General features: G+C 43.7%; 2 protein-coding genes across 5 annotated transcripts in view; one reads left to right on the forward strand and one right to left on the reverse strand.

Moving 5' to 3' along the window:
* The window catches only part of arhgap10 (Rho GTPase activating protein 10), a 24,245-nt gene extending 5,003 nt beyond the window's left edge, over nt 1-19,242 (forward strand). For 2 of the 4 annotated variants that reach the window (XM_088373606.1, XM_088373607.1), the window contains exons 3-24: nt 1,252-1,347; nt 1,625-1,686; nt 2,568-2,639; nt 2,723-2,824; nt 4,198-4,308; nt 4,563-4,667; nt 4,787-4,916; nt 4,990-5,096; nt 5,173-5,267; nt 5,346-5,427; nt 5,524-5,566; nt 5,662-5,730; nt 6,009-6,083; nt 7,211-7,295; nt 7,983-8,041; nt 9,311-9,416; nt 10,922-11,081; nt 12,140-12,281; nt 13,002-13,164; nt 16,415-16,492; nt 17,580-17,671; nt 18,312-19,242. In XM_088373606.1, coding sequence (XP_088229732.1) covers nt 1,252-1,347; nt 1,625-1,686; nt 2,568-2,639; nt 2,723-2,824; nt 4,198-4,308; nt 4,563-4,667; nt 4,787-4,916; nt 4,990-5,096; nt 5,173-5,267; nt 5,346-5,427; nt 5,524-5,566; nt 5,662-5,730; nt 6,009-6,083; nt 7,211-7,295; nt 7,983-8,041; nt 9,311-9,416; nt 10,922-11,081; nt 12,140-12,281; nt 13,002-13,164; nt 16,415-16,492; nt 17,580-17,671; nt 18,312-18,400 — 2,123 coding nt within the window. In that variant the 3' untranslated portion in view covers nt 18,401-19,242. Of the gene's footprint in view, nt 1-1,251; nt 1,348-1,624; nt 1,687-2,567; nt 2,640-2,722; nt 2,825-4,197; nt 4,309-4,562; nt 4,668-4,786; nt 4,917-4,989; nt 5,097-5,172; nt 5,268-5,345; nt 5,428-5,523; nt 5,567-5,661; nt 5,731-6,008; nt 6,084-7,210; nt 7,296-7,982; nt 8,042-9,310; nt 9,417-10,921; nt 11,082-12,139; nt 12,282-12,998; nt 13,165-16,414; nt 16,493-17,204; nt 17,272-17,579; nt 17,672-18,311 lie in introns of all 4 variants that reach the window. The other 2 variants (XR_015857998.1, XM_088373608.1) reach the window with 2 other exon arrangements.
* Nucleotides 19,243-20,871: 1,629 nt separating this feature from the next.
* Nucleotides 20,872-27,597, reverse strand: part of nr3c2 (nuclear receptor subfamily 3, group C, member 2) — a 35,500-nt gene continuing 28,774 nt past the window's right edge. Inside the window, exons 6-9 of the mRNA XM_088373604.1 lie at nt 27,160-27,304; nt 26,639-26,769; nt 24,664-24,821; nt 20,872-23,997 (exon numbers count right to left, since the gene is read on the reverse strand). Coding sequence (XP_088229730.1) covers nt 23,842-23,997; nt 24,664-24,821; nt 26,639-26,769; nt 27,160-27,304 — 590 coding nt within the window. The 3' untranslated portion in view covers nt 20,872-23,841. The remainder of the gene's footprint in view (nt 23,998-24,663; nt 24,822-26,638; nt 26,770-27,159; nt 27,305-27,597) is intronic.

Raw genomic sequence — 27,597 nt, forward strand, 5'->3', positions numbered from 1 at the left:
CTCACTGATCTGTATACGCCACGGTATCTTACGCTGCCAAAACATTTTGCTGACCTGTCGTGGTTACCGTTGAGTGATAGCTGCTACCGATCACTTCCCAACGTAATGAAATCATTTCTTCTTTTTTTTGACGTGAACTTCAAGCCAATGAATTCCAGAGTAGTTAAACACGGCACAAAGTGCATCTACCGTTTTGTCACTTTGGGTTTAAAGCCTTATAAACAATACCCGTAAGCGCTAACGTTGACGATTATCCTAGCATAAAAAATTCTATCGACCAAAAATGTTTTAAAGTGAACCCAAAAATGTTTTTTCTAAAATATATTTTGTGCTGTGTTCTTATTGTTTTTTTGTGTAATATGGATTCTCTTTTTTTTTTTTTCTTTAAAGCATTGCCACCGTGTCACAGTGCGGAAACCTCGCTAGTCATGATTGCACCACAATTTTCTTGTATGTCTCGTTCCATTTCCTCCGACTCGCAGTTATGTCAACCGCATGTGTTTCTTCTACTTAGATCTGAAGATGATTCCAAAAGTTGTTCATTGGCGGCGTTGACCCCCCCCACCCCCTCTCCTTTGTGCTCACGTGTTCCTTAAGGCCAGACTTGAATGCTAATCCACAGCATGTGTTTGCAAATTATCCAAAGAACCTTAAGACTTGAAAAGTGACCGCAACGTTTTGTTTGATACTCGGACAGAAAGACACTTTGTATGTTGCCGTTGGATTGTTTTCATCGGAGACACGCCAACGTTTCCTTACACTGTGCAGCTCCAGTCTTAAAATACCCTCTTCGGATGCTTCCCAAGGGGGAGGGGGCGAGCACTGGCGTGGTATACATGCCAAGTCAGGGGAATCTCTGGAAATAGGCTAGCTTTGCCCTCCTTGCATGTGAATGCTATTTGCAGAATGATTTTTTTTTTTTTTTGGGAGCGTGAGCCCACCACTTGACGCGAGTTTTGACTTGCAGCGGGGTGCCCGAGGCCTGCAAGACAAACAGGATGTTTGCATAGACCGCAAAAGCCCAGGCGGCTGATTTATGTTGTGCCACTCGAGAGAAATGACGTGGCGTTTTCTGTTCAATATACCCAAGGCAGGGAGAAAAGCGATGATGTCATCAGAACCGTAAGATAGTTTACTCTGAAGTCGTCTGGCACACGTTGTGGAGAATGATGTCATGGCAATGATTCCAATTTTAATTTCACCACCGAAAAAACAATAATATGCTCATACGTTTTCTGATATATTTTTCAGAGTTGGGGATGGCCCAGCGAAAGTTCGCCCAGTGCCTGGGAGAGTTTCAGTTCGAGTACATCGGCGACGCCAAGACGGACGACGAGCGCTGCATCGGTAAGTGCCGCACTCAAAATAAAAACTCATTTCACGTCGAGTTTAAATCGAATCTCGCTTGAGTGACTCGACAGCTAAGCACGCCGATTTAATGACGGCCCAAATGTTTTGAATGCTTCTCCCGTGTCAGAACGGGAAAAACAAAAGTCCAAATGATGCCTCATATCTTGAAAAACTGGCCTCCTCACAAAATATCTGCTTTTATGGACTTTCTTCCCCCCCTTCTTTTCCTTTTTTTTGCATCGTTATCAGAAATCATTAAACTCATGTTTTCCAGATGAGTCACTGCAGGAGTTCTCCTCGTTCCTCAGGAACCTGGAAGACCAAAGAGAGCTGATGGTGAGCGCGACCCGTTTGAGCCTGCTTGAAAAAGTCTGGGAAATACCTGCAACCGCTTGCCGCCGCGTATTAATGTCCATATTTGGTACTCGTCCTGCAAGAGTTCCCGGGAGGCAAATTTCATTTTCTCCAGCAGCAGAAAAATGGGGAGGGGGCTGCTGGGTTGGGGACATGAATGCTGATAGTGTGGCGAGTCCTGCCTGCCTGTCTAAGGGTCGCTGCACCTTGATGGGAGCGGCTCTTTTAAACACGATCCTGCTCGCTATGAGGTCATCCTCATCGTAATTAGAAGACAGACAGAAGCTCGTGACTCGGAGATGACAGCCGACTTGTGGCCGCCGTTGCTCGAGCACCCCTGCGGGAATTGGGGAAAATATGTTGATTGGTTGGATCTCCAAAGGTCATGCTGGTTGACCCCCCACACACACCTAATGTAGCGTAATTCATAAAAGCCTTCATTGGTTATAGGGTGCCAGTGCTACACTAAAATAAAATAAACACCATGAGATACTATTTTTTTTAATATTGGCGCATCTATAATTTTGCCTGTAATAAATTTGATAACTGAATTGAAAAACACATTTTTTCAGCAGAAAATAAAACTAAAATAGAAATAAAAATAGAGTGCTCCACTAAAATAAAAAATAAAACACCATGAGATACTTAACTTTTTTTTTTTTTAATTTTGAGCAGCTATAATTTTGTCTAATAAAATTGACAACTAAATTGAAAACCACAATTTGCGGACGGAAAATAACATGGGCTCGGGTAACAACCAATTAAAAGAATTTTATGAGCTGATTGTGGTCATTCAATGAACAATAACATGTTATTAAAGACGTTCTTGAGTTTTGTATTTTTGTCTGGGCCTCCTTGTCTAGATGAGAAACATCACAGAAACCCTCATGAAACCCCTGGAAAAGTTCAGGAAAGAGCAACTCGGCACAGTCAGGGTACGTTATGACGACTAATTGCCTCTTTTTTTTTTGCTTTGTTTCGCCTTCCGCTGACATTTACACGGCTCTTCTCGGTGCAGGCGGAGAGGAAAAAGTATGAGAAAGAGACGGAGAAATACTACAGCTCGCTGGAGAAGCTTCTCAACATGTCTGCCAAGAAAAAGGAGCCCCAGCTACAAGAGGTATTTGGAAAAGCACATTCAAAGCATGTTCCCAAAATATTGTGGTGGCAACTAATGATATTCATAAAACAAAGGAGAGGTAAATAAATCAATTAAGTTGGACCAAATCTAGAGAATAAAAGGTGTGATTTTGATTTGTTTTAAATCACACAGTAATTATTTTACATGGTCACCTGTTGCTATGCAGAATTCTAAGGTGGGAAAAATAACCCCATCCCCAAAAACAAATAGAATTAGTTAATTCTAACTAAATTGTAAAAGCTTATTTTTATTTTTCATGCTTTAGAGAATGTAAATATTCTATATTTTAATGATAAATCTAACAGCCTCTGTAGTCGTTTAGTGTCCGAGCGTTTTTTTTTTTCTTGTTTGGGTTGCGGTGTTCCGCCGCCAAGCCCCGCCGGACCACTCGAGGCTCCCGGTGACGCACCTCCCAGCGACAATTTTTTTCCTGGCTGCTTGGCAGAGGAAGCGTGCACTCTGTGTGACCGTAACACCGAGGTCAACCGCGGCCGCCGCGATCCATAGCGCCATCTGAACGGAGACCCCCGGCCACCTCTCGCTAGCTTGTTTTTGTCGTCCCGTGTGTCCATGTAAGGTGATAAGAGAAGACACTTGAAACTGTTGACGTTGTCTAAACTTTGTGGCAAACGGGTACAAGTCTGCACAGAAGATAAAAATGAATTAAAGCTTTGGCGTTCTTCTATGCAAATGAGCTCCAGGTTATGTCACAGCGGGGCAACATTCAAGTTTGACGCAATTCGGCAGCTAACAAAAGATTTCCTCGGTTGTTTGATTGCAAACTTGATGGCTGGGCTGGCTGTTTTTTGTTTCAAGACAATTAAAAAGTCGTTTTGACATGTCGTATCCCTTTTTTTTTTTTTTTCCGATTGAAGCAAAGCCCAGAAAATGAGGAAATCCTCCCGAAAGCTTTTTATTATTGTTGATTCATTGACGTGTAAACGGAATTTTACAGCTGATGATAGTCTTCTGCTGTTAGGATCATAACATATAATTATGGTGATTATCTTGTTGGGATTTCCTTCAGTTGCAGGAGCATACACAATTGTTACCCAGAGAGGAGAGTCCTTCGGTTTTTCTTTGCTCATATTTTTGTCCACTAATGACACTGGTTGAGTTTATCGCCCTGAGTCAGACCGAATGATTCAGATTCTCCTTGGATCATCGTCTGTTCCCTTCAAGCGTTCCCCTCAGCTCCTTCCAGCTCGTTCTTTGCGGTTATTTCAGCTCAAATTTCGACCTTTTTGATCGAGCGACAACAAGGAGGACGCGTTAAGTCGTAACGCCCGCCGCAACATATTCCAGGCAGCGTTTTGATCACGTGATCTTCGCCACGTGTGTGTTCCCTGCAGGCAGACGTCCAGGTGGAAACCATGAGGCAGCACTTCCAGGAGGAGTCGCTGGACTACGTGTCCAAGTTGCAGGAGATTCAGGAGAGGAAGAAATTTGAGTGCGTCGAGCCGGTGAGTGCCCAGCCACGCATAGAAATACTGCTATGTAAATTTTAGGTGTATAATGCCAATGTTTAGGAGCAAAAAAAAAACTAAACTCATTCACTAACAGATATAGACGGCACTTTTAAGATCCATTTGAATCCACTTTACATTTTGTCAACTTGGCAAACAAAAGATCTACCTAAACTCAACATTAAAAGAAATCAAATGGAAGAAAAATGAAAATTCCAAAACTCATGTAGGTGTCCTCCTCTTTTTTGCAGATGCTGGCCTTCTTTCAGACGGTCTTCACTTTTTATCACCAAGGTTTCGAGCTTGCCAAGGACTTCGACCATTACAAACGCGCGCTACAGATCAACATTCAAAATGTAAACATTAAAAAAAAAAAAAACATTTTCAATATGAACTCAACCTGAAATTAGATTTTTAGAATTGGAGCCATTTTTTTTTTCTTCTAATCGCAAATGTCACACTTTTCCTCTCCCAGACAAGGACTCGATTCGAGGGCACGCGTTCGGAGGTCAACGACCTCATGAAAAGGATCCGAGAGGCGCCTCAAGATTACCGACAGACGAGCCCCATCAGCTGCGAGGGTTACCTTTACGTCCAGGAAAAACGTAATTTCACTTCAATATGCAAATATTTCCAATCCACTTGCAGTATCAGCATCATCGTCTGTCGCTTTTTCAGGACCCCCACCTTTCGGGTCCAGTTGGGTAAAACGCTACTGCACGTTTGTCAAAGAGCAGAAGATCCTACATATGGTGACTTTTGACCACCGATCCGGCGGAAGGAGCGTGAGTCCGCATTTGTACAAACCGGACATGTTAAACTTTCAGAACCTATCAGCAATAGTCTCGTTTTCACCTCCAGGGCGAGACGGAGTCGGTCACGCTCAAGTCCTGCCTCCGCAAAACGACAGATGTGCTGGACAGGAGGTTCTGCCTGGAGCTCGACATTACCGATCGGTGAGTTTGGTTATCTTCGAAATGGCGGCTCGCCTTTTTCATGAGCCTCTATTTGATGAAATGCGCTGTCTTCATCAGGCCCGGCACAGCCCTCACAGTGCAGGCTCTCTCGGAGGGTGACCACAAATTCTGGATGCTGGCCATGGGTGGGAAGGACCTGGTGAGTCAAACAGCTTTGCACTTTGTCATCATCCCTAGCTGCGCTCACCTGTGGCCTCGTCGCTATGCCACAATAACAAAATACGTCTCATAACAGATTGGACGATATCTTGGGAGAACGTATTCTAAAGAAAGAGGCAGTAAGTGTTGGGATTATGTATTTATTTTTTATGAGCCAAAAAGTAGTGGGTCCAATTTTTTTTTATTTAATGAAATATACATTGTTCTCTTGCAGTCGACGCTCAGCTGGATGATGTGGGTCTAACTTTTGTGAAGAACTCCATCAGCGCCATCGAGACACGAGGTGAGCATAATCATGCAAAAAATTTTACAACTTTATTCACCATTAAGCCTGATGCTACTAAACCGAGAGAGAGAACAAAACCAAGGTGGAGGAACTGCTTTATTGCAGTGTGCGTATTTGTCCACCAGGGGACAGGCGTGAGCCACTTTTGGGTCCCATTAATGTATTTCCTTGCAATTGACAACTTGTCTTACACTTATTTGATGTTTTCTGCTCGTTCTCGTGCCACTAAAGCCTCTGCAATGCCACTCAAGCAACATTTTACGATTATTGCACAGGTATAAACGACCAAGGCTTGTACAGAGTCGTGGGAGTCAGCTCCAAGGTTCAGAAGCTCCTCTCGTTAATGATTGGTAAGATTTTTTTTTGTGTGTGTGTGTGTTACACAATTCATAACAGTTCCCAGGTGTCCTAAAGCGGTGTGTGACATGGTTTCTTCAAAATAGGCCAAGGTTAGAGTTTGGCTGTCACTCAGAGTGCAGACACGCACACATTCGTTCGTCTTTGGCCTTCCATATCCTTCCTCAGCCTTCATTTGCCTCCTTCCTCGCCTGCTCTGGCAGACGCGAGACTCACTTTTCCAGCGCTGCATTGAGCATGACAACAAACCCAGGCAGTGGGAGCGGCCCGGCCTGTCTCGTCTTCCCCAAAGCTGCACGCTCACGCTCTCCCATTAGCTGATACTCTACCCAGATTCAATACAAGAAATGTGCCCTTAGAAAGAGAATGATGCTCGCTTGCCAGATCAGCAGATATAAATTACTACTTTCCTACTAGCTTTAAACGCTAATGTGTGGCATTTTTTAAAATTAAGAAAAATGAGAATAGTTTTCACAGAAAAAAAACACCCCGCCCCAAACTTGGTTAAATGACCAACATTTGTCCAAACTAATCAAATCTGTATCGAAAGGTGTCTGGGTCTGCCCAGCAAAGACTTGCCCCTGAGGCAAAGAAGAAATAAGCGGGATAAAGCATCCAGGAAACGGTGTCGGGCAAAAATAGATGAGGAACGTTCCCCGCGTCTGCCGTATGACGCGGCACGCTTGTGCGACTTCCCATTCCCAGCCCGACAAGTCTCCAGAGTCCCGGCACAGCCTCTGAAGTAGTGAGGGATTAATTAATCTTGTAATGAGTGCAGAAGTGCTAACTTCCTTTCACATCCGCCGGGACCGAAAGGCCTCCCAGACGCAGCGCTTTTATCGCCTGGTGCGTCTCGTTACAATTTTCACTCTATATATTTATTTTCGCCTCGCTACGAAAAAGTCCCAATTTGTTCTTAGTACTGATTCAAATCCTTTCCCTAAACACAGTCCTCCTTTTTTTAAAAAATATATATATTTTGTCTATTTTAAGTTCATGCTCTCATTAAAAAAAATATAAAAATATTATAATATAAAAATATTTTTTAAAAATTTATACTATATACTATAGTGAGTATTTTTATTTTCTGCACAATTTCATGTTGCTAAATTTGTTCTAGATGAGAAGAGCAACGACGTGGACCTGTGCACCTCCGAGGAGTGGGACGTGAAAACCATAACCAGCGCGCTCAAGTTGTACCTCAGGCAAGTTTTTTTTTATTATTATTATTATTATGAGCGTACACTGACCTCTACCATAGTTCATGTTCAATTTGAATGCCATTTTTTTTCTTGTTGGAAATGGAAATGTGTTCTGTAGTCAAAGTATGTCGTAAACCTTTGAGTGAAAACTTGTGAAATCTTGTCGGTTATTATTTTTTTAGCCCTTTTCAGTTGTCAGCAGAAAATCTCCACTGTTGACTCTTTTTGTGCTCAGGTCAACGCAATACAATTGTTACTTCGGAATCTTGGCTTTGTGTTTGGTTATTCAGCTTAAATCCTCCATTATGTAATACCGTGAATCGAAACGCGTGTAATATATTTGCCAAATTTTTTTTAAAAGACCTCTCCAGTTCATTTCTTTTCTAAAGTCGATTACTTGGAAGTCTTGCGCTTGACTTGTCTACTTTGTGTCCGGCTTGCTGGGATAAGACCAATGTCCTCAGTTTCCTCCAAGTCTTAAAGTGCAGCTGGATGGCGTCCAACTCGCCAGTGAAAGTACCTTCAGATGAACTTGGTTATCTCAACACGTGCGCCATCTAATTCCCCCGGCCCGGCCCGCATTAATCATGACTGTGCACACACCCCATAAAACAGTTAGGGCTGCTATTTCTGTCCCCCCCTCCTCTCCCCCCTCCCTCACTTATTTCGACTCTCCTTCTGCCCGTGCAGGAGCCTTCCCGAGCCACTGATGACCTACGGACTTTACAAAGAATTCATCAGCCCGGCGAGTAAGTCCCACCAACACCGCTACCGATCGTGTTTCGCATGTTATGCTAGCATTTGAGAAAACTTTCATTCAATAAAATGATTTGGTTTGGTTAAAATATTCCCCATCAAATATATCATTTTGAATTCTCATTTCTCATATGTGTCAGTTTTACAGTAAACTGGGCATGACAGACAGCTTGAAGCAAACACACTGCGCTTCTAATTTTAAAATTGTGAATTTAAAAAGTGAATTCTCACTTGAAATATGTTTTTTTAAAAATCTGAAATTATTTTGTATATTTTTATATGAAATTTTATTATTTTTAGTATAAAAGTTGGGATTTGTTGCATAAAATAGCCGCCATTCCTAAAGAGTACTCGCACTTCACCTGAAACTGGATTGGTTAACTTTAAGTCCTTCGCAGTGTTCCTCAAAAGTGCTTCCAACACCTCCACTGACTCATCTGAGCTTTTCTTAACTTTTTCTCACTCACTTTCCTTTCAGAGTTCTTTTTTTTTTTTTTATTGACACTTGTGAGAGTTGCGCGTCAATGTAGAGTGGCATTCATGAGCCACTCAACTGTGGAACACTCGTGCCTGCCTGTGTGTGACTTCACATTTAATCTCACTTTTATTTGTTTTTTTAGCCTGCTGTTTCATTTACCTCCAAATGTTCCCTCTGACCTTGAATGGTAACCATCCTCATGATGTTGTTTTTAATTAAATCTGATTGAAAACCAGCGCTTATAATTGGATGAGGTTTGACATTTTTATCAGGCGCTCGCAATGAGAGGAGAAGCAGGGTTGAAAAGTGGATTAGAGCTGATTTGTATTTATTTCTTTGACAGATGACGCCATCCTTTTTTCCCTCCCTACATCGACGTTCCCATAGTAATGCTACCCGGCGTGGGCGCTCAGATGCCCATGTGTGAGGAGATATTTAAGCCATTCTTTTTTTTTTAATGTAAATCTGTCTCCTCTGCCAGGCCTCCCCCTCCCCATTTTTTCTCCACTGCCAAATTCCAGCAGGCTGTATATTACCATTACACCTCGTAAATGGAAAAGCATCATCCCCTTGCCCTTAACCGCACCCCCCCTCCGTCCTGGTAGTTTATTGCTCTCCGATGATTGCGTCCTTAAAGATCTGCTAACTTTTTATTTTTCGTAATGTGTCCTATTAGCCGCTTCGGGCCCATAAGTGGAATTGATAGGATGATTGCAATCTCTGCTCTTGGCCTTCTGCCACTTGCTTATTCGATTTTTTTTTTTTTTTTTTGTGTGTGTTACAGAGGGCGGCAGTCCAGAGTCTCGCATCCAGGCCGTCCACTGCCTTGTCCATAAGCTACCGGAGAAGAATCGACAAGTCCTCGGGCTGTTTATGAAGCATCTGGCCAAGTGAGTGATGGCCGTCCCCACAGTGGTCATAGTTCATGCAATCTGCAGCCTCCCCAGCTCGGAACTGGCTCGGTCCCGCCCGCCTGTCCGTCTCCTCATTCTCACTCCACATGCTTCTTCTTCTTCTCCTTCTCCCTCACTCCCACTCTTCAGTCTTCACTCCCCCTTCCCTGCTGTCACTCCATCTCTTTCCTCGCCACCGATGCCGCCAGCAGCCTCGCTTGTGTTAGCGCGTTTCTTTCGCCTTTTCGTGTATTTTAACAAATAACCGCCAAGGGGTTGTCAATTTGCTCAACTGCAAATGGGAGGGGGAGGCATCTGTTGAAGGAACTGACTATTAGGCAGAAGTTGTAAGAAATATTTTGGAAGATCAGTAAGCAATAATATTTGTAAATTTGACTCTACTGCTTTGTGCTATGATGCGCCTTATATAAAGACCTTTCTAAAAAAATATACCTATTCTTTAGAAAAATGCCTTATAGTCCAAAAAACACGGTAGTGCAAAGAACATATCGTCAAAAAAGGTTTGACTTGACTTCCCCTTTAATGCCAAAAGCATTTTAATTAATGGAGGCAGTGCGTATGCAAAATAGCTGTGACATCATCACAAACAGGCAAATCTTTTCTATACTAGTAATTTAAAAAAATGCCCATTTTGATAATTATTTATGAATATATTTGTTAAATAATATCAATTCCCCATACTCGGACATCCCCGCTCCTGACTTGCACAACAGCGGGTGATCAACAGTTGCACGTCACTTTTTATCAGCGAGATTAGATCAGCAAGAAATAACGTTAGCCAACATTACAAGGTTTTACCTCTGCAAGCTTTTTATAAACTTAATATGAGCAAATTGAGGATAAGTAAATAATCCCACTCCTCCCCGCGGCGGCGAAAGTCTGCCGGTTCTTATTTCATAGAATCCCACTGCGAGATCGGGCTCTTGTTGGAGAGGGAAGAAGAAAAAAAAAAAAAAAAAGTCAGCGCTATTGAAATTGAATTTGGATTATCCGCCGTGAAATTCTCCAGACTGGAGAGAGTCTGAATATATCTATTTTTTTTTTCTCTCTTTCCTGAAGTTGGCGCGTGTGCATGTCCTGCAGGGGAAAGGAAGCAGAGCCAGAATTTCACACTCCTATCTGAAATGGTTTCAGAGATGTTATAAATGCGAGTTGTCACCGGCGTTTTTGTCTTCAAAGGAATCATCGGGAGCTATTTAAGAAGCAGTTTTCCCCTGCAGATGCGCCGCACCGCACTGCAGCAGAATTTCACTGTGAAATCCCTTCACCTGTCTTTTAAAAAAAAATAAAGTCTTCAAAACGGAGCTCTTCCTTCAGTTTTCCACCTCCTCACTCGAAAATGCTCCAATTTTACATAAAACTATTTCACGTCTTTACTATATCCTTTGTAAAAGCGATATTAAAAATTAATGGCCACCTGTTACGAAATTGTCCGATTGACTTTTTTCCGTGTCTTGACATTTTCGGACGTGTTTCTACAGTGTGGCTGCCCACAGCAAGCAGAATTTGATGACTGTGGCCAACCTGGGCGTGGTCTTCGGCCCAACGCTGATGAGGCCGCAAGAGGACACGGTGGCCGCCATCATGGACCTCAAGTTCCAAAATATCGTGGTGGAGATCCTCATCGAGCACCAAGAAAAGGTAGCAACTCTCAAAGGGACCAAACTCGTAAGCGTGTTGAAAACAGTTTCATGATGTATTCAATTTTATTTATTTTTATTTATTTGTTTATTTAGTTTGTCTTTTTATTTATTGATTTCTTTTGTCTATTTATTTATTCTTACTCTTCTTTTTTTTTTATCTATTTATTTATTTGGCTAGTTGAAATTATTGTGCTGAAATCCATCCATCTTGTGTATTTGACATTAATTGACAATATTTGACATTAATTGACAAAAGTCTTAACGATCCACAATCAATAACACTGCCTACTCCGGTGAGGGCCTTTTTTGGAAGCCCGAGCGCGGCAACATTTTTGGACTGACGTAGCGACTGCCAGACAGAAACTTTCCACCCAGCCAGAGTCCAACTGGAGACTGTCAATCCCCTTCCGATAGCAGAGCAGCCGCGTTTTACATTCACCTCCATCTGCCCACAGAGAGGCAGCCCAAAGTCTCAGCCATATCAGATTTCTCACTTTCTCGCTCTCTCTCCTTGTCTGCCTTGCTCCAACAAACTTTCTCTCTCATGCCATCCTCCCGTGCGTCTGCCTCGCTTGTTCACACTCGCGTTTTCTCTGCCACTTTCTCTCGCCTCGACTCCCTCCCCCCCCCTTCCTCGCACCACCACCACCATCATCCTCCTCATCTCTGTGATCCTCTCTCAGTGCTCTTCCGTTCTCCTCAGCACACCTATTCTCTTTAAACTCCGCTTGTGAAGTCTGTATGTAAACACTGCTCGGGACAAAGTTTGTTTTATTCTATCACAGACCGAGGCTAGTTTCCCCGTAAGACGTACTTTCGTTACGTTTTTGGGTTGGGGGAGGAGATGGTGTCTCTCGACATCATCAAATTGTGCTTCGCTCTAGATATGCACCTCCCTGCTTATTCCTGAAGTTTCATGCATTATTCAAAAACCAAGCCCACGATGTTGGCAAAAGTTTGAAGAAAAAAAAAAAAAAATTTTGAGGAAGTGTGAACACAACAGGTAGACGCATGCCGGCCAGTTGTTTTCAGCTCATCTTCGCATCGTGTTTTCAGATCTTTACAGATGCTCCCGAGTCGTGCCTTCTCTCAGCCGCCGCCCCGACCGTCTCCGCCCCCACGAGGCAGTCCAAAAAGATGAATCGACAAAGCCGTCCGCTGGCCGTCTACAACCCCCAAGTCATGGACATACCGACTGGTAAGAGATGCCGCCCATCTTTCCGTCCGCGGATGGTCGAGCGGCTCATCTGGATGACATCACGTCGATTCATTGCGTCACGCCAATGGCATATTCATTTTAATTAAAATCGAACAAAAACTAGGTTCGAATTTGCTAGTTGCTCTTGGATTCGCCGCAGTGTGGACACACGGACTTGATCCCATCCATTATTGACACCACAACCTTCCGGAATACTGCGGGAGATGTTCGCCGCCACGTTTTGCTGACAGGTGGCTATTTTTAAAACCGCATTAATGACCAAACTGTAGAGGCTCTCTCGTCTCTAGTTAATGAAAACATTTTTATGTATGGTACCCCCTCCTCCCCACACTATCTCGTTTTGAGGGTTCTTGCTTTCTGTGCAATCATGAAAAGGGACCGGACCAGTTTAAATCTTCGCATTGGCAAATTTTAATATCTAGGCTGGCCGTGGTAATCCCCTTTTAAGCTTTTTAAGCAGCCGCCGATAATGGATTTAGTCTAGGTTGTCTCATCCGTTCGTTGGCTGGTTGAGGGAAATTTAAGGCGGATAAAAAAAAAAAAAAAAGAGTGCGACGCTACATGTGTCCGATATCACCGACTTTAAAAATAAAAAAAATCTCTTTGATTGTAATGTACACTTGTGATGTCACTGCTAATTAATCAGCTTTGATACGCGAGACTGTTAAGACATTTTTAACCAATCCGTGTCATCACCAGCCTGCGAGTCGTCCAACCTCGCCACGGACGAAACGTCAATGGGCAGCAACGAGTCGGTGTCGTCGCAGTCCTCGTCCGCTTCGGCTTCCGAGGCGGCCACGCCGGAGAGGAGCGAGCGTTTGCCTCTCAGCGTCGGCCTCTCCTCGGGCACCAGCAACTCCAGGTGAGTCACACACACACACCCACACACACAGTAGCAGCACGGGCCCGTGAATGTCGTCCTGAATGTCGATGCGGCGGATGAATTGTGGCTTCACGCTTCACATCCTTCTTGTGCTGCTGTGTCATGTCTATGAATTCACCTTGAAATCTTTCCCTCGCTCGCCCTTCGCCGACTCCCATCAGCGGCTGACAGAGGGGAAGATTATGCCGCTTCCTCTTTCATTCCGACCCTTCCGCGAGTCCTTCCTCAAGTTATTATGCGATACATGCCCCCCCCCTCTCTCTCTCTCATTTTGCATAGTAGACACTATGGATGCCAAAAAAGGACTTTCATTTCAATTGTGAATCAAGTCTGGAATTATAGTCCGCAAAACATTTTCATACGTAGAAGGCCGCAAGCAAGCCGGGACGAGATCATAAATCTTCTGGCTTATTTGCTCGGCCGACAGGTGGCCGCGCTTTGGCCGTGTAAATCGTATTGACGTCGGCCAGATATTCATCTTGTTTACCCCCTCGTCGCCGCCCGGCCCCCGTCCCTTCATGAAGACTTCCGCCATATGTCACTGGGTGTCATCCCGACTTTGTTCGCTCATAAATTGAGATGGCGGGCACCCCGGAGCTCCAGCTTCGGCCCGATCCCAAAAAGAAGTGGAATCTGTTCCGTTGCCCTCATGAATGTCACAAAGGGGACTTTGCAAAGGCAGTCTGACTCAGTCGCATACATTAACTTTTTTTTTTTTATGACATGATAGAGTATTCCTCGATTATTCACCCTCAGTTGTCATTCGAGTGGAAAAAAAATCAGATTTTTTTTTATTTTGGTACTCTGCATTCAATGAGTTTCATTGTCAGCACTCCACCAATCTTTTTTTTTCAAATTGAAAAGGATTAATATCCTCGGCAAGATCACGATCTTAGCAATAGCAATTTTAATTATTATTTTTTTTAATTAAACCCTCCAAAATCATGAAAATATTCTCCATCAAATGTTCAACTGAGCTTTTATATCTCCCATCTCTTAATTCTAATACGTTATGCGATCCGAGATACTTGAAGTGTCCGGGTTCAAAGTGTAACATTGCGCGGGTTTTCCACACTAATAATCAGCTTTAGCTTCACAGTTTTGCTAGCAGCGTTTCACAGTGGCATCGTTACTCTTCTTCCTCTTCTACTCCAACACCACTCGTCCTTCCACATCCCGCTGGCGGGCAAACTAGTGCGAATCACAACACGGTGGCTCGCAACTTATATTCCCCGCACGCCCAAACGCATCGCGCTTGGCACGACGAGCTCAACTTCTCGGCTTTACCCCCTTTCTACCAGAAATCCCATCGCTAGCCTTTTTTTTTTTTTTTTTTCCCCGTTAGCGGAATGACACTCGATCGCCCTCCTCATCCTGTTACTTGGAGCTGCGTGCCGGGATGAAAAAGCCGCGGCTGCTGCGGGGCAGGTTTCCCGTCGTCTTAACGAGAAGCGGCGGTTCTTGTCTGCCGATAAATTCTCGACTGCCGCTAATCTGACAACTGCGGGACCGTAGCGCGACCCAGATCCAAAATCTCAGTTGATATTCAAACCTACCACAGACATCGACGCTGGAGACAGTCCTGTAACGACCATGTCTCATTTGAGAGACGAAAATATTTTTTATATAAGGGAGGAGCCAATTTTAGCCTGGGTTGTTAGCAGAAGATCCAAAAAGTGCTCAGTATTCCGGTTCTCAAAGAGTTAAAGTAGTATTAAATATTTTTAAAATGTCAATTCTCTCCATATCGTCTAAGTGATATCTGTCTATACTTGTAAATATTCCCCACAAGGCCCAAATTGCAAAGTCCCCATTTACATCATTTAATCATGTTTACCGAAAAGGCTTAGCTCTCTCGCTGATGGAGGAAAACAACAGATGAGCTCCTGGGGAAGGGAAAAAAAAAAAACATTGCTATTTTTTGCCACCACAGCGACGGGAATGAGCGATTTCCCTCGCTTTGGCTTAGCCGTAATTGTGAGCGCAATTTTTTTTTTTTTCCCGGATGAATCCATTTTACCTCGTCCGCATCGAACGCCTTTCTAGGACGTGTCCGCTAGTTTGTAATCGCCTAAGCGTCGATTTATTTCAATGCTTTTAATCGTCGTAGATAAACGTCGGTGACTTTCCCCTCATCCGATCCTCTCGACCGCGACGAGGGCAAACAGCGGTTGCGCCGAGGTCCGGGTTAATGAGTGGATTTGCTGCGCGCCGGCGCTCCGTCCCCCACCCCCGTGGCGATGTGATGCAGCTGAGCCCCGCAGTGGGCCAGCGCCGCTGCGGAGCTATAAATCACCCTCAAGCGGGGTCCCAACAGAGCATCCACCGCTGGGTATGGACAAGTTGAGGAAAGGTTTGCAGTATCTCTCTCATCCTCGTGACCTCCAACATCCCCCCCCCCCCCCCCTCCCCTCCCTGGCCATTCTCTCTAATTCCCTTGATTAGCGTCTCTATGGGAGCGGCAGCTAGGCAGCAATTTGCCCATTTTGTGATGTATTAGCGCTGGCCCTAGGGCAGGCATGCAACGCAGAGGGACGTCTGGCTTCCACTCCCACTCTCCTCTGCATTCACCCGGACCCCCCGTCCGGACCTGGACGTTCACGCCCAAGAAATCGGCACTTCTGACAGCGGGTGATGTAAAGCACGGCCGTAGCCGCTGATGCCCCGGATTAGCCGTGAAGCGGTTTACCGATAAACCGTGATATGATTTGGGACGCTTAGCATTAGCCTTTCAAATTGTAACTATGGTTACAGATGTATTTTGAGAAAGTTGGCTTTTTAAGAACAAGACGCACGCGGCGGAAAATGTCAGAGCGACTCAGCTTCACAAATCACGACACGAGGATTTGTTCATCCCAGCAACGAGACTGGAGTGGAGCACCACGTGACTTACATGTGCTCATTGATTCCGAGGAAGCGGTTGGTCGAATCGATGGAGTCCATGCGGTCCGATTGCTGGCGGCCTCCATGCTGTTTGAACGTGCAACACGCTTGCATATAGTCAAGTCGAGCGAGGCTCAGTGGAAGGTTCATGCGTGTCGCCATGACAACGGGGCGTCTGCTGTTCTTTGCCATCACTACCGCTGGCTCATGAAATCCCTTATGTCACTTTTTTACAAAAAGACAAACTCTGTAGCCAAAGTATGTTTTTTTGTGTATATATATTTTTTTATATATATATATTTTTTATATATATTTTGATGTTAAACTGTCATGTTTTGTTCCGCAGAGCGTCCATGGCAGCAGCCACCTGGTTAGGAGAATGCCAGCATGGCTGCACACCTGACAAAGAAAAGCCACTTGAGAGGTAAAAAAAAAAAAAAAAAATTCCCCTTCCACTCTTGCTCCTGAACATGATCCTTAATTTGTCATTTTCCCATTTGACTTAAATACTTCAACCTTTTTTCTGCCCAGGCTGTTAATGTAGAAACAACACAACAAATGTAGAAAATGTGATTGCAAGCCTGTTGCTTTTTTTTTCTTTTTTTTCCTCAAACATCTTATCCTCCTTCATTGCGTGTTGTTGTTGCAGCTCTGCAAGAAAAGAATATGAAATATTTATCGATCGCGCCGCGCGCGCTGGAAGCGCTCGGCGCCTACCTGGCAATGCTGCTGGTTCGGAGATAACACTTTGCGATGGCAGGCAAAACAGTCAAATGTTGTTGTTTTTTTAATCATTTCCCAGGAATGAACAGCTTTCCTCTATCTCTGTTTTTGCACAAACCAAAATCTGGGCTCCCTATTTTAATTATTTCCACTCAAAGCGTGTGATATGGGCGCACCGAAGGATTGAAATGACGCAGTTGTTTACGGGAAAATGCTTCAACGTCAGATTAAAGAGGAAAAAAAACAAGGAATCGGAAATCCTCAAACGCAAAACCAAGATTAAAATGAAATGATAGAATTTCCATGAACAACCCAGGCTAAACTTAGCCCAACATTCAAATCTTCTTCCTCAGTCGTCGTGATGCATCATTTCAACTTACTTCTTTGACGCCAATGTACTACTTTCCTACTAGGCAGGGCTTTGGTGGCATCATGTGGCATCTTAGGGCCTTTCAGAAGGAGCACAAAAAACAGGAATAGGTGAGTTTTTCAGCAAGGATCAGGAAGAAATAAAAATTGTGAATTTCCAAGTCACTATTGTAATCATGAAACCAAAGTGATGCTTATTGCCATCATGAAAAATAAAAATACTTGTCAGTTTGCAAATCATAAAATCGTGTCTATCATGGCCAGTGATGAAATATCAAAGGTTCGGTAAAGGCTCCCCGTCAACTAAGTCCTAAGTTAGATTCAGAGCCAGGATGATCACGTATTAGGTCTCAATGGAAGCGCTGTCTAATCCGCCAAGCGCACGGCAGCCCCGCTCACTGATTGCCTCCATTTTTCAGCGTCACAGGCAGGAAAGCCAAGGCGGTGTACCCGTGCGAGGCCGAGCACGACTCGGAGCTCTCCTTCCAGATCGGCGCAATTTTCAACGCCGGTAAGTGCATATTGGATCGGGAGGAAAAACGAACTCCTGATCTGATCTTCCGTCCACCACAGAGATAAGACCAAAGAGGGAGGGCAAGGGGATGGCCTGGGTGGGGGGGGTTCGGATTTCCGACGGAGACTTAATCACTCCTACAGGAAATGAGAATCTGGGTGTCGTACTCTTGCTCCAGTCTTAATTGTGACAAATCCCATAACGCCAATCACCTGTCATGTTTGTGGACCACAATGAAATAACTGAAAGAATGAAATGCCGGTTCCATATTGTTCCTAAAGTTTGACATCCTAACATCTTCACATATCAAAAATAGTGTCATAATATCCCCGGCATCATATTAAAGTGGCTTTAAGAAATATTCTTAAAATAGAAATTGCAACGCTGACACCCTTGGTCATATTTACTGGATCATCAAATGTTCAAAATAATTTTCTTAAACGATTGTGGTCATATTTATTGCACGTGAGGCCTTTAGCCAAAATGTCCTTACGAAATTAGTTCCAGGTGAGATCCAAAAAAAAAAAAAGTAGCAGTGCAGTTGCTCACACTCACTTGATTCCCCTCTGCTGTCTTACTCCCGTCCCCCTGAACACCTTACCCCTAAACGCCCTACCACCACCACTTCCTTCTGCAGTGACTCAGTCCAGAGAGCCGGGCTGGCTGGAGGGGGAACTGGAGGGCAAGCGAGGCCTCATTCCTGAGAACTATGTGGAGATGCTGTAGCCTCCAAAAATGGACACAATGATGGAATTATTATCTTACGCTTTCGCCTCACCTCTTAAGCCATGGACCTATTTGTTTTTCTTCCGCCCATTTATACATGGTATCCATGAGACACCCCCCCCTCCCCTCACCCTTGCCCCCCCCCCCTCCCATCGACGTGCCTTGTCGAGCCCTGAATGTAAACGGGTATGTATGGCCATAAATCATGGACAGGGCTTTGCTTGCATATTATGCACGTTCCAAACATGGCTTTTGGACTTTTAAAAAAAACAAAAAAACGCGTTTTATACAATCGATGCACTCTTTGGCTTTCTTTCAGCAAACATCCGAATATCACGGCCCTCTGCCAATTGTGCCTTTTTAATGCTGGATAACTTTTTTTTTTTGTCAGCATGAGGACCTAACTATCTATTGAGATTATTTTTTATTGTTATCGGAACCAAGTATTTTTATCCTTAATATTTTTTTGGGGGGGTTGGTGTTTTTTTTTAGTTTATTTTTAAAGCAGACACTCCTAAACAATGTCTTGATTTATTATGATTTTATTTCAAAACCAAAAAAACGAATTTTATGGTAAATATCCTAAAATGCAGTATTTTAATTAGTGCATTTTGTGTCTTGGTGAGGTTGTTTCACGAGGTTTGATGGTGGAAGCACGTCACTTCAGTTTATGCCACCAGAGGTTGCAATATTTTCAAATGCTGATTTGTGGTGTTATGGTTGTTTGTAAAAGGGTCCTGGATTCATTTTTATACACATTTGATAGGGGCACACTCTCAAGCAATGTTCAATAAGTGTTATTGCAGTGAAATAAATTTTCAAATTGATAACTTTTCAAAGGACTTGTACCAAAATGGTTGTTTCTCGGTCCGGTTACTTCATCTAATACAGTACAAATGGTGATAATATTTTAATACTAAAACTATATGAATTAAGTCCCAAACTCAGGCGGCGGCCATTTTGCCACTTGTTGTTGACTGAAAATGACATCACGGTTGTCATCTCCGGTATCAACCAATCACGGCTCATCTTCAGAAAACTGGTGAGCCGTGTGAAAGTGTAAAAATAATTTCTTTTCCAAAAAAAAATCCTAGCGTAAAGTAGCACTTTGGTGCTTTGGGTGACTTGAGTGTGTTTACACTGTGTGTACTGTAGCTGTGCTGTGTCATTACGTAACAAAGTAAGCTAGCGCTAATGAGGTGGGTGACATTTTTTTCCCCCTCAATCACTGTCACCATCCACCCTCTGGGCCCTTCATCTCCTACCCCCCTCTCTTTCGGAAATAGTGCTGAATCATAACGGCGACACCAGCCAGACTGTCTGTCAACTCTGCGCCTCCTCCTCCTTGTCCTCTCCAACACTATCTGACTCATGAATACATTCCGACTTTCGTCCCCTCAATGATTTTTGCGCTTATTATTTAATACTTATGCTTGTCCATGAAAATACCAAATTATTTTTCACGTCAAGAGTCGTAGGGTTGCGTTAATATCGGCAATGACTGAAATGTTTGTTTGGATGGAGAGCGGACACGGGCTCGGAAAGTTAAAACCGGACATCTTGGTTTCTCCTTCCTCAACGCTTCCTGGCGGTGATCCAGCCACGCTTTGATGCAGTGTCCTTCATCCTTCCTCGGCAACCATCGTCACCTCCCATCCATTTTCCCCACTCCATGACTCAGCGGCGTTTACGTCAATGTGCCAGATTCATGGTGACAAAGGTATTCTCATTCCGGACAGCTACTTGAGTAAAACAAAATATTGATAAAAGTCTCAACAAACATCCACGTTTGATTGGAAAGACTGGAGAAAATGGAGGGAGGTGGATTGGTGGCGGGGAAAGTGAGCCAAAGACGCTGCCGCCATGTGCGCGGGCGCAGCCGTGAAATCGGACTGATCCAATAGATTCTGTTTATCTGGCACGGCAACAAGTGAAAGCGATTGAAAATCTGGGGGAGATTTGGAGAGGGCTCGCGCATTTCAATGGGGAGGAGGCTGGGAAAATACATCGAAAAATAAAGCAAAACAGTCTGATGCCTTTGCAGATTGGGAGGTCAACGGTGAACCCGTTCTACCTTTTTGTCTTGTTGGCTTCCGAGTCGGCCGACGTGGCGCCGCTGCAGCTGGTTTGAATTCAGCCAAAGCTGAATTGAGTTTGGGATCGTGCCCGTCGATTCGACCGAGCAAAAAGTGGTCAATGAATGTCACATGACTGACCCTCAAAAAATGTTTGTTTTTAAAATTGAAGATGAATGCAATTTAAAACATACAGAAAAATGCTGAGGCATATAGTTTTATTATGAAAAAGTATTTGTTTTTATTTCTAGGTTTTAAACAAATAAAATATTTTTAAAAATCAGTAAATAGGTGAATTAGCGTGTGCCAAATCGTGAGTATGTGGGGGTCCACTGAAAATTTAACTCACCCAATAAATATGTTATAAATATCTAAATAAAGACAAGACCAACAAGGTGTGGTGACTTGTTGATTTTTATTGTGGTGCTGGTCACCAATCGCGCCTTGGATTAGGAAATCATCTCAACAGCAACAACTCGTAAAAACAAAAAAAAACAAAAAATGCTATCCATCACTTAACACATTTTGTTACAAAATAAGAAATATTTGTTGTTTTAATTACACAAACATTGATGAGAGAAAAAAAGTAACAAAAAATTGGAGGGAAAAAAGATTCTAGATGTCTTCTGTCTCACATTCAGGTCGTAAGTCTGTCACAATGCAAATCATACATTCATTTCTCCTTCCAACACAGAAAAGTGGGGGTTAAACACATCATTCCGTAAAAATCCTTTACACTCAACAGAACAAGAAGCATTTTTGTCCTATGTACAATAGTGTTAAAATGTAAATTGAGTGCGATTTAAAAAAAGGCACAGGTTTCCCTTTTTTCCTTCTTTCTTTTGTTTCTTAAATACAATGTAAACATCTCGCCCTCGTCATCAAAACGCATGCATTTATTTATCAACATTTTACAAAAAAAAGAACTTTGCGTTTTTGTTGTTTGTTTTTTTACACAAAAGTACTTAAATATTATTTTCCACCAAAATATAATTCTCTCAAAAATACTTTCATTCAACCATATTTAGACGTTAGCGTGGGTTCCTTACAAAGGACAAACAAATAGGCGGGATTTGGGTTAGCTTGGGGATGGTACCTTCCTTTTTTTTTTTTTTTAAATACAGTGGAACCTTTTCTTTGGCTTTTTATTCTCAATTTGTTTCAAATTTCAAACGTTTACCTAGTACCTAGCCACGCAAGCTAATGTCCGCTTGTTTACAATTCACTCGAGGTTTGTTGGTTTTGTGATGCGAGGCTACGATCCAATCTTGCTAGCATTTTTAAAACCGCAACTGTTTCTAATGATCATACAATGCCACAAGGTAACAGTCTGACTGTCTTCCTGTTTCCACACATTGGATGACTTCAAAATTTAATTAGTTTCACATTTCACAATATTCCGAAATAGGGCATAGCTAATTCTGCCCTATCAATCCTGCCTAGCAACAAGCAAGACCAATTTATTTAGTTCCTTATTTATTTCTTACGGGGCCAATAAAGCCGGTTGAAATTCCGACACGATGGGGGTTCCACTGTATTCAAAATGACCGCCGTCAAGAAGGAATATCCCGATTCCTTAATAGGCTATATCGAAATTGCCCGAGGACAGCGCCCGCTAGCTGTTTCTCAACCATACCTCCTTTGTGCAAAAAAAATGAAGCAAATAGGATATGGCTAATCCAGCAACCAACACTCACAGTTTTCACACTGTCAAATTTGGGAAAGTAGTAGTTGGGGTGTGGATGGGGGCGAGGGGGGGTCGTGGAGGGGTTGCGCTGTTAACGCTTCTCAGTAGCATCACGGTTTTTGGGAAATATACGTAAAGTCCACAAGTGTACAAAATCATACCATGACCGCCCAACTTTACAATAGCTCTCGCTAGTTAGTAGCTGTACATTAAGCACTGCAGATTAAGTCTCCTTGTAAATCAACTGTACAGTGTGTTTTGCGTGCGTGTGTGTTCTCGCTATTCAATGAAAAGCATCAATGTCCAAATTTTGTGAGTTCTAACCCGAAGCGGGAGGAATCAAATTAAAAAAAGAAACTAATTATGGATTCATTTGTTTAAATTCAATTTAAGGTGTTAATATTAGTACTAATAAGTAATGTGCTTATAATTCTAAAAAATCAAAATTGCATACAGTTGTTTTTGCTACAATTCTTTTGAAGACTTAACAAAAAAAAAATTTGGTGGGGCTCTAGATAACTCACAAAATTGGGACATCATTGTAGTTGGAGGATGATTGCGCTTGCATTGTTCATTTAAGGTCACTATACAAATCTTTCCCCCGGCATCGGTAACAAATGAAGCACCTTAATGAGCGGATTATTCGGAAAAAAAATAAAATAGACAACTCTTATAAAAATGCTTTATTAATTGTGGGAAGAGTCGGGTCACAAACGGCTGGCTTTGCTTGTGAGTAAAAACAGACGGCAACCGGACTGCTGCTCTGGATCGAACACAAACGAGCGACTCCCATTACCGCCCAGCCGGCCAATTCATTAGTGGCATTTTGTAGTTTTGTTTCTTTTTTTTTTTACAAACTGAATCACTCAAAATTCTTGCCTTGATTCTACACCCTCCGTTTACCTTTTGCATATTTACTTTGCATTGTTTCACTACACATCTGAACTGCAAAAATGAGCCCAAAATCATTCAAAACAGCCTTCTCAAAATCTTCGAGTCATGTGATTGGATATTTTTCCAAAAACATTTTCCCTTCTCTCCCTCCTGCATATTCAAACACATCAAAATTCATGAATCATTTTAGAATTTGATAACACCAATTGAATTGGAGAGTGAGCTCATGGTGAAGCATGTAAATATGTTATACTTGTACTGTAGCCCTTGGAATATATTCAACTAGACCTTTGGCCGTATAGTCAAGCGTGATTTTTTTTTTTGTTTGTATTTTCCTGCCCCGTTGTCCTGCTGTAGATGCGCTGCAAAGCAATGTTTATTAGCATAGTATATACTGTATATTGATTTATGGATGTGAAAGACTGCATAAGCCACACTTAATTTGAGTGATTTTTTTTAGAGGGGGGGGGGATTTTTAGTGCATCTGTGTCGTGTGTTAGTGTGAATGTAGCACTAGCACATCCTAGGAAATGTATGGCTTTATCTCCATTGAAAAGATAGTGTCTTTGGGGTGCAAAAAGGGTTATGGGAGGGAGGGGGCAGCATGGCAGAGCGGGTATATTCCCGACTCCGACCCGACAATTCCGGTCCTTTATTTTCCTCCAGCGCGTTCCGGTGCCGCGCTATGGGTGCTCGCTCGCTCGCGGCGCTTCCCCACCTTGCCGTTGCTCCGAGTTCTCGGTCAAGCGTTTTTGAAAGGGTTTTTGAGTTTTTTTGCCCCCCCGTCACTTCTTGTGGAAGTAGATGGTGTGGGTGAGGCCCGACTCCACCTTTGGTATCTGGTCGCTGATGATCTCCACCAGCATGTCGGGGAACGCCACTTTCAGGGCCTGCGACTCGCGGAAGGTGTAGAAGCAGAAGTCCAGCAGGTTGGCCACCAGCTGCCGCAAAAACAAAACAAAAGGGAGGGGAAAAACGTTTTATTTCCATACAGATAAAGTCAATTTCTTTAATTTATATATTAAATATATTATTATATTATTAAATATAAATATATTTACTTATATAGCTTCATTTTTATTTCATTTAGGCACAGATGGTTCTGCTTTTATGCAGAACACCCAAAACGGACTTTAACTGTACTCTTGTTTATGCAGCAGAATGGACTTTGACCCATTTCCAGTTCGATTTACCTCACCACAAGGGGGCACTTTGGATTTCCGCATCTATGATGCATGAACCCCATTCATCCACTCATTAATGTTTGTGAATTTTGGCAAGCATGGCGCATTACAGTGACCACAGCTCATTGTGATCTCGAAAACTGTCAGTTGGCATCGATCACCCTTCGGTTCTGGTCGGCCGAAATAACCACGAGGGGGGGGGGGGGAATGGGATGCAGTAATCCCTATTTGGAGCTACTGCATCAGCCAACCCCTAAGTATGATCCAAATCCGCTCTGCTGCTATTCCAGAAAGCAAAAAAAAAAAAGTCAGATGATAATCAGGAGGCCAAAGTTGCCAGCTAACACCTCCCTGCATGCTGCCAAAGGAGGGGCGGGACCATTTGAGGCGGCGGCTGGCGAGGGCAGGGGGGGGGATACTTACACCATGCATGGCGTCCAGTAGCTTGGTGAGCTGGAAGAAACGCTGCCAGGTCTGGCCGGAGTTGTTGGTGGCTTTGCCCACGGAGCGGCGGAGCTCCTTGATGTAATTAACTCGCATCTCCTCAAACACCGCCTGGCTCTTCAGACCCTCTTTGGGAACTGCGAAAAAAGCGAGCAGACAACCGGGATGCTTTTAAGTTTTAAATGGAATTGCAAATAGTATTTTGAAAAAAAAGACTTTTTGAAATTCAACGGTTTGAAGAGCAAGCAGTCTCGATGGAACGACTCGCCCGTCGGCCGCTTTCTGTCGGTTAGCATCGCGTCTGTTTCGAGAAATGTCCGAGGTCAATATCTCGCGCTTGCGTATTCGTACGATCATTTTCGCCTCTTTCTGCATAAATGAGCAAATACCTAGAGGCACGGCGCACACCAAGAAGATCCAAAACCAGATTGGTGCAGGGAGACTGCGAATCGGGCAGGACTCATTTCATGGCTGACATGATGAGAATTTGCTAATACCCAAAAGATGTGTTTGGACCTTTTGTTGTTGTTTTTTTGCTCTCTCTCTCTCTCTCTTCCTGCTGACCTACATATGCCCTGAATAGAAAATGACCTGGCATTTCGGAACAGTGCAGAGGATACCCCCGCCCCCTCCCCCCAAACAGATCATATCACCATAATTGTTTTCAGACGTTTTGTTTGCTGCAGGTAACGCAGCCTATTCAAAAAGCATGAAACTTTATTTAAAAATCTCTCCGTCGTGACCCCCTAGGAAAACTTTGAAGATATCACGAGAATCCTTACAAAATGCTCCGAGTCCGTAACATTTCAAGCGTTGACTCATTTGCGGTATCATATCTGTACAGAGGTGAGGCGAAAGCGCTCGCCGATATCCAACCAGGGTCATCGGACACCGCGGGCTGGCTTGCAACCTAAGCCCAAGGTCAGAGAGCATTAGCAGCTCCTCTCTCGTCCTTTTTATCCCCTCGCGCTTTGGTCGCTTCCAAGCCAGAGGCGCTCATGGTACGCCGACGAGCTCCGACAACTACTACGTAAACACTCGCTTCCCTTTCGGCCAGCTTGCTCTCGACCGACGCAAAAGTCGCCTAGGAGATGGCGCGCTGGCTTGTGAAAATGACTCACAAGCACTTCCCCCACCAATTAAACCTTACCCCGACCACTTCATTCTTGAATATGACACGTCAAAGTCGATTAGGATCATTCGGAAACTCACCTAAGCCTGACTCGAAAGCTCGCTCGAACTTGAATCCTGATCTTACACTGTTTGGTACCCTGGCAAAACTAAAGTCACGTCCAAAATGGTGCTGAGCATTGGGGATCTTTTATGCAGCCTTCCTTTTTCTAAATGACGTAAAAGTCGAGAAAGAGGAAAATTGCAGGTCTTGGCAGTGCGCCGTGGCAAAGGTCCAGGCAAGCAGCGAGCACCGGAGAGAAAGGCCACGGGAACAGAAGGCCCGCCGCTGACCCCCCTTTGACTCTCCTTTTGTCTTTGTTTTTCCAAGATGGCTTCCCTTTTTGTCCTTAAATGTCCCCTCGGCTCAGATCGGAAGAATAAACCTAACAAAATATATCCATCCTACTTCTTGATCCAAACTTGAGTTTGGTAGCTTCTTGGTGTTCTCTCAAAATGCATTTTGCCCAATCAGAAGGTCTGGAAAAATCTGTGTCATCTAACTTTTTCGGCGCATGCCGCCATCTCCATAAATATTTCCACTGATTGGCACCGGTCTTGGTGGTTCAAAGACGTCTAGCCAGCCTGCAGACTTCTCAAACTTTGCCACCGCTCCACTTAATCTCGCCCGCTTCTCGTTCCACCACCGCCAGCATGTAAAATGCATGAAGTGCACATCCCCAGTTGGCTTTTGAGTTATTTCGCAGTGTTTAATAGCCACTGAAGGCTGCTAGCGGTCTGTAGAGGTGACTGCTAAGGAATTTACTCTTTCTGTCCGTCTTACTTGTGCTAAGAAGCAGCAGGACCTTCATGGAGAGGAACTCGTCGTAGGTGAGCTGCAGCCGAACAAACTCCTGGCTCACTTGCCTCATGCCCAGACAAAGGCTGTACATGGCCGACTGTTGCATCCGGTCCCTGGAAATTAGCGAGGAAGGACGATCATGGGTTTGGAAATTCTCATCTTTGTGATTATTGTCCTAAAACATAGGTGTCAAACTTAAGGCCCGGGGGCCACATACGGCCCGTCACATCATTTGATGTGGCCCGTGAAGACAAATTTTGCATCGACTTTGTTTTTGCTAGCAACTTGTATGACAATTCATCTTTTTAAACAATTTGAACAGTTTTTACGAGTCTATGATTTCAAAACTAGTTATTCATCAGTTTATATCGTGTAGCCTATACTGTAAATAATATAAAGCATTGATAATCTTAATGTCCCTCCGATGGAAACTATGACTACAATGACAAAAATGAGTTTGACACCTCCTGTATCAGCCAAAAATTAGCTTCCATATCACCTACTCGTTGAAGATGAGGTCCGGGGCAAAGTAGAGCAGCTGTCCGTTGGTGTGTTTGTAGGAGCGCCAACCGAGACAAAAAGAGGACAGACACATCCACGAGTACTGGATCAACGTAATTTGGTCCTCGATGGGCAGGCCCCGAAAACCTATCGGCAAAAAACAAAAAAACAGCGTCAGTTCTGTTATCACCACTGCTCATTTATAATCCGCACGTCAGAGCGCATCTTTCGCTAACATGAAAAAATAAATAAAAATCCCGGCGAGGATTCCAGTTATGATGCCGCGCGAGGGCCCTCCCGAAATAGAAGCAGGAATGGGAACGGTGCCAAACTCTCAATCAATGCCTGGCGAGGAGCTCCGCATGCGCCACATAACAACACAAAAAAAGCCAAGTGAGGACAGACAAACGACTTATCCGCCAGGCGCTGGGACTATTTGC

This window comes from Syngnathus floridae, chromosome 4, assembly GCF_059516105.1.
Source record: "Syngnathus floridae isolate MCC-2025c chromosome 4, RoL_Sflo_1.0, whole genome shotgun sequence".
Classification (NCBI taxonomy): domain Eukaryota; kingdom Metazoa; phylum Chordata; class Actinopteri; order Syngnathiformes; family Syngnathidae; genus Syngnathus; species Syngnathus floridae.